The sequence below is a fragment of the Hirundo rustica genome, chromosome 2 (assembly GCF_015227805.2).
Source record: "Hirundo rustica isolate bHirRus1 chromosome 2, bHirRus1.pri.v3, whole genome shotgun sequence".
Lineage (NCBI taxonomy): Eukaryota > Metazoa > Chordata > Aves > Passeriformes > Hirundinidae > Hirundo > Hirundo rustica.
The window spans coordinates 53,761,534-53,767,533 of record NC_053451.1 but is presented as its reverse complement, the minus strand read 5'-3'; the positions used below and the strand labels follow the sequence as shown (position 1 = coordinate 53,767,533).

The window sequence follows — 6,000 nt, the reverse complement described above, 5'->3', positions numbered from 1 at the left end:
GAGTAGCAGAATTCCAAATATTGGGTATAATCTAAAGGTGTTGTGGTGGCTTTGTCTGCAAGTTGTCTTCTGCCCCTGAGAACCTTTGCTCCAATTTATTCACAAAATGTTCTCCATTACTTTAAACTTTTCTACTGTACACTGGGGTGTCTAGATTCATCAGCTGGGTGTTAAAATAGATGAAAATTAGCATGTAGTGTAACCATATGAAAAAAGTTGCATACATTTTCGCATGCAGTGAATATTGATGTATCCAACGACAGAACCATTTCCAATAGCAAGCAGAGGACAAGACACTGGAGCACAGCATTCCCCCAAACACAAGTTTCTAATGCTGATTCCCTCACTGCAGCTCTTTCCTGCTTGTACTGCAGACGGAGGGTGTCTCGGTCCTGCTGTATACTCTCAGAACATAGAGTCAATGATGGCACGTACAAATTTTCACAAGCAACAGAAGGAGAAAATTCTGCTTCACTGCTCTGACATTGGAAACACTGCTGCAAAAGCTCCAACATATTCGCTGAATTCTTTGAACTGCTTTGCAGTACTGGAGTCAGAAGAAAAATTACTGCACCAGGCAATCTCTGAATCATTGCTTTCTCTAACTGCACTATAAAAAAGGCTTGTCAAGCTGGAGTTTCCCCCCAAGATGAATGACAAAGCAGTATTGTTAGGCACAGAAAATTTGATGAGTTATACCCTCATTTGAGTCCAACATTGGAATAGCCATGGCTTAAAATACGTCCCCCCACAAAGAACATTCAGTGATTGCACAGATCACTTCTAGAGCGTAAGTGATGGAACAATGGTAAAAACAAATAAAAATGCATGTCTTATATGCCCAATTTCATTCTGTCTTCAAGTGAAAAGGGAACTTTCTTCTTTCAACATTCTTTCTTGCGTGTTTTAGGCTTAAATTTTAAAGTGCTGTATGCCCCTTCCACAGCTTTGGGCAAGTACATGGGATGCCTTTCCAACCTTTTCCTAGAGCCAGTGGTCCTCCGCTGACTGTTTCTTTGAGATTGGTTTGCAGCCTTAGCTGCTTGGGCAGTGTCCTGTGAGTATCTCCGGGGAGCACGAAGGATCCAGTTTGAATGCAAACTGTGTTCACTCGTACTGGTAGCAACTGAAAGACAGAAGATAGTCTGGGATTAATGGTTTGTCAGTGACATTTTTACCCGCACAGTGAGGCAACAGGGTGCTTGCTGGGTCCTTCCTGGAGGTGAGGTCAAGAGACAAACCTTGTTTCACTGCAGGATATCACTTGGGATGGGATTCCTTTTATCTAGAATTTCAACACCTGTAGCATAAATATGTAGGTGAGAGCTAGTCCCTTCAAATACACTCCTTGGGCACAGCTAAAATGACCAGCTTCAGTTATTCACCTCAGCTTGAAGCAAAGGTGAGAAATATCTATATCCCTCTGCTGATTGTACAGGAGAGATGACCTTAGATTGACACATCTTCATTTCTTTGGGCAATCCCATCCTTTCTGATGAAAACCTCCAGTCATTTAGTCTAATCCCTAAATGGCTTCTTTTTTGATAGTTGGAAAGGAGACACTGAGCCATTTCTCAAAAAAAAAAAAAAAAAAAAAAAAAAAAAAAAAAAAAAAAAAACCCCACCAACATCCTACCCACATTTATACTTTTTATAGCTCCCCAAAGACAGCTCAAGGTAGAAATGCAAGGCTGGAGTTCAGCCCTGAGCAGAAGGCAAGCACTATTCCAACCCTGCACATGCTACCTTTGCCATGTAATAACCACACATAAAATAGTTGCACCCATTCAATAGGGAACAACTGACGTATTGCTGTAATTTCACATGTTGCATGTAATGGTCCTAAATCTGGGAAGTAAAACTAGAGGACAACTGATTCATTAAATAATCTAATTAAACAAACATGATCTCTCAATGCCTCTCCTCCCTCTACCCTCTGCGCACCAAAACCCAACATATTTGGCTGGTTTATACTGCACCATCAAAATCAACATCCACATTTGGCAGATCCACATCAGGAGCTCTCCGCCATCTCTCTGAATCCAGGTCTGCAATGACTGAGTCAAAGAAAGCTATTGCTTCTCTTACATCTGAACTGGACTGTGGACATTTCCTTTCCATGGATGCCTGTTGATCAGACAAAGGAGAAAATTTTATCCAAGGGTTGGGCACAATGTTTTTTTTAATGAGCAAACTCTATATGAAAGATGTATTTGATGCCACACTTCAGGCTGTCAGAAAAGAAACACAGGCGCACACTACTCCAGAGTGTAGAAATCAAAGAAAGTAAGACAGCAGTCTAACAAATATCCATCCCATTGCATGTTCAACAAGAAGTATCTTCCACTTGAGCACTACTAGCCAGGTGTTACAAAATCCCTCAGAATCCATGTATGTGGCCATTTAATTGAGTGGCTAAGTGACAGCTGGGCTTTGTGGTCAAATTTATTCCACCTAGCACTGGGCTCCTAAGGAGACACACATTAGAAATGTAGCCATGCAGGGTTCCTTCTGTAATTAATGCTGGGCTCTGGTACCTTCAGAAGATGAGTCAGGCCTTAAGTAGGCTGAACACTCTTCTGCAGGCAGCTCTTTCTCTCAGCTGAAAAGGAATTGAGGGGTAACTTTGTTACTAATTTAAACATCTTATTAAAATGCCTAGGTTAGGTGAAATTAATCCATATCTAAATTGCTGAAGTCTTTCTGAAATGAAAAAGGATGGTGTGCGCTAAAATATGAGTCATTCAACACTGTGATAATTCCCACAGGAAAACCACACAGTTTAAAATTAGAAGCCTGTCTTAATAAAAAATCAAATGCCTATCTATAAATGCTGAAGCAGTCATAAAATCTTGGTGAGTGGTTCTGAAGGTACATATGGGATGAATAATTCTTGCCAGGCTCTACCTAATGAAGGGACATATATTTTCTTTGCTAGACCATGTCAGGTATATTGTCAGGTTGCAATACTAGCTCAGAAAATTGCTACCCTGGGTTTCAATGGGAGAAAAGGATATGTGCCATGTCACACCTCTGAAGGACCCTGTTCTGTGGAGGCAGACATGAACTAGATGGTTCCCCTCCTGACATTATGGGTTGATTGACATTCTCAGAAGTGTTAAAAGATAGCTGCTACCACACATCTACTGGAAATAGTGACTGCTATTATGACTAAGCCCTTATTGGTAAAAAGGAATTTTAAAGAAATGCCTATGTGCTCCCAGCATCTGACCCCACTCTATTTTGTTCCACTAATCACAAATGACACATTTTGAATCCATGGTCAGTCTGTAGTCCAGGACCCAGGGATCTTTGGATCAAAACACCCATGAGGACAGGTTTGTCTGTACAAATTACCTTCCCACAGATTATGCAGCAGGTTAGAGAAAGAAGTGAATTTCCACTGACAGGTAATTTAACAAGAACAGGTAGCTTGGGACGAAACCATTCAAGCCTGGTGATAACACAAACTTTGCAATCTGTGAACATAAAATATGTAGTTGGGAAGAAGAATAGTCTGAATCTTGTACAAGTATTCTTGACCTCTCCCTAATTTTTACAAAGCCACAGGTGTGCCAGCTGTGACCCTGACATTTGTGTTGGCAAGAATGATTCATATGGATGACACATCTTGCTGAGGTTCCTGTCTGTTTCCAAGGGGATGGCTCATGGAGTGAGCATGCCAGTCAGTACCAGGACTGTTCATACAGAGGGGCTAGCTGGTCAAAGCCAGATGACAGCACTCTTAGCCTCAGACTGTGGGAGATCCAATTGTTTGCCAAAAAGCAAGTTAATATTTTGGTGTTTTTCTTAAGCAGTATTTTCAGCAGCAAAACTCAAAAGTTCACAAATCATTCTGAAATTTTGCTGTGACAGAACATCTAAATATGTCGACAACATTATTTAAAGTCAACTTGTCCTAATCAGTAAGTTCGGCCATACATCCCTTCTTCCCACATCCTCATTATTATCCAGCTTAAAGATTGCCTTGGATAACCTGTGAGTATCCTGGTGAAGTTGTTTGCAGTCATGTTACCTGAACAGATCATCTTGTCCTCACTGAATCAAGTCTAGAGCCAAAGTAACCACTGAACTGTCCAGTGACATGCAAACCTATAAAGCTTTAATTTCTAGGATGCCTAAAAATAATCTACACCAAAGACAATATTCCAGTTTTATTTTTGTAGCATCATTACAGTAAAGGGTGAAGAATTACACTGTCTAGAAAGGACCCACCAACTTAGTCATGAACAGAGAAAGGAACCCTTAAGAATTTCTCAGGCCCCACGTCCTACCAGCAGAGCTTGCATTGATGCTAAATGTAGCACTGACAAGTTAACTGACCACTCAGGGGGAAAAAAATCCTCTTTGTTTAGTGAATTTATAATTATTTTGTGTAAGTAATTTTGTCAATAAAAAGATTGCCAGGAAATCCAGGGATTATGGCACTTGCCAGTCATTAACAGCTATAAATAAACATGGTGAAGGACTCCAAGGTACTTAAGTAGTCTATCAGAGCTTGCTCTTTCATAACGTTTTCCATACTCTCATAACGTTTTCTTTTTCCTACTTTCTCTCTCCCAACATTTCTCCCCCTCAAACATAGACATATGCATTTCTTTACATGACCAGTCATTCATTCCTAATTTTACACTACTTAGAAAGAATCTTAAGATATTTAGCAACATTTCAAATGATGCAACAGTAAAATGGCAACTGGCTGAATGCAATAAGGCAGAAAATCAGTATAGGTGATTATAGCTCAGATGATTTTGTTGCTTAAGACTAAGCACATGGCAAAAGTTCTAGGAAATTACCTTAGGAGACTCTTTGGAAGGAAGTGGAAGAAATGACTTTTTTCCAGTTTTGGATGATCTTGTGGATGCTGGAGAATCTGCAGCCATATGCATGGATTTCAAGTTATTGATGTTTTCAAGATATTTTTTCCTCAAGGCTAGCAGATCCTGTAGGTACTTCAGGCAGTCCTGAGTCTTAGAGTACATCCAGTCTCTGTCTTCCTCTTTTGGCTGAAAGCAAGAATCGATGCTGGTTGTACTTCTGCATTTCTTTAGCGGTTCACTAACTTTTTCATGCTCACCTCCAAGGGCGTACATAGAGGTGCTGCGGATCAGTCTCACTGCAGAACCTGCGCCATCACAGTAAGGGATGTCATCTGTCACGTTTCTTTGCTGGGAGTTGGGATGAAATATAGAATGGATCTTTTTGAACATAATGTGTCACTTCCTCCCCTTTATACTTTTTCTCTTTCAGCTCCTTAATTTAACACTAGGTCTGGCAACCAGCAGCAGTTACCTTTGCCCTCAGCAGACAAAAAAAAATTCCCATTTACTGTAATGAGGAGAAAAAAGAAACCTATGGCTGCACCAATTGTTTTCAGTCTAACATTGTGAGAGGCATGATGGTAATGCCGAAATGCCTTTTCTATTCCATTTGTGTCAGTGAAAGAGCTTTGTCCTTTCCTCGGTTTAAAATATGGTTGAGGAGGTCAAATATCATGCTTTGACCTGTTGTTTGGCGTCTGGTCCCCATAAAAAACATCAGCACGGAGGCAGGAATTCCCTCTCCCACTGTCCCTGCGCGCTCCTGTGCTCCCCTGGGCGCCGGCAGCTGGGCCCGGGGCGCTGGCCGTGGTGCTGATCCTTTCCCGTCCGGCCGCCGCGGCGGGATGCTCGGGAAGAGCTGGCTGGAATCAGCCGCCACAGGGGCCAAAGTCTGGGTGGGGAGGAATAGTTTCTGTCGGGTTGAGTTCAGCTGCTGAAAGAACTCGCTCTGGGTTTCACCCGGCAGTAACCAGGAGATGGCTTCAGCTACCTGACACCGCAGTGCTGCCGGGAACGGAATGGATTCGGATGTCAGGCTCTGTTACATTCAATACAAAGATGCCCTGTGTAAGGGATGCTGTAAAATAAAACACTCTTCCGAAGTACTCCTCTGGCAAAATATTGCAGACAGAAACCTAAGAATTTGTATCTTTCCACA

The 6,000-nt window shown here is 41.7% G+C and overlaps 1 protein-coding gene across 1 annotated transcript; it reads right to left on the bottom strand.

Moving 5' to 3' along the window:
• Window positions 1-884: 884 nt before the first annotated feature.
• Window positions 885-5,231, bottom strand: C2H13orf42 (chromosome 2 C13orf42 homolog). Its single transcript, XM_040055257.1, has 3 exons — window positions 4,818-5,231; window positions 1,980-2,127; window positions 885-1,126 (listed from the first exon to the last, which is right to left on the bottom strand). Exons 1-3 carry the CDS (start codon window positions 5,229-5,231, stop codon window positions 885-887), a joined length of 804 nt encoding a protein of 267 aa, XP_039911191.1.
• Between the last annotated feature and the right edge of the window lie 769 nt (window positions 5,232-6,000).

What these genes read in the sequence shown, in the direction of transcription:
- C2H13orf42 (XM_040055257.1), bottom strand. Translation starts at nt 5,231, where the DNA reads ATGTTCAAAAAGATCCATTCTATATTTCATCCCAACTCCCAGCAAAGA. An exon ending in CTTCCAAAGAGTCTCCTAAG is followed by an intron (nt 2,128 to 4,817) that starts GTAATTTCCTAG and finishes TCTGATCAACAG; the next exon opens with GCATCCATGGAAAGGAAATG. An exon ending in TGTGGATGTTGATTTTGATG is followed by an intron (nt 1,127 to 1,979) that starts GTGCAGTATAAA and finishes TCTGTCTTTCAG; the next exon opens with TTGCTACCAGTACGAGTGAA.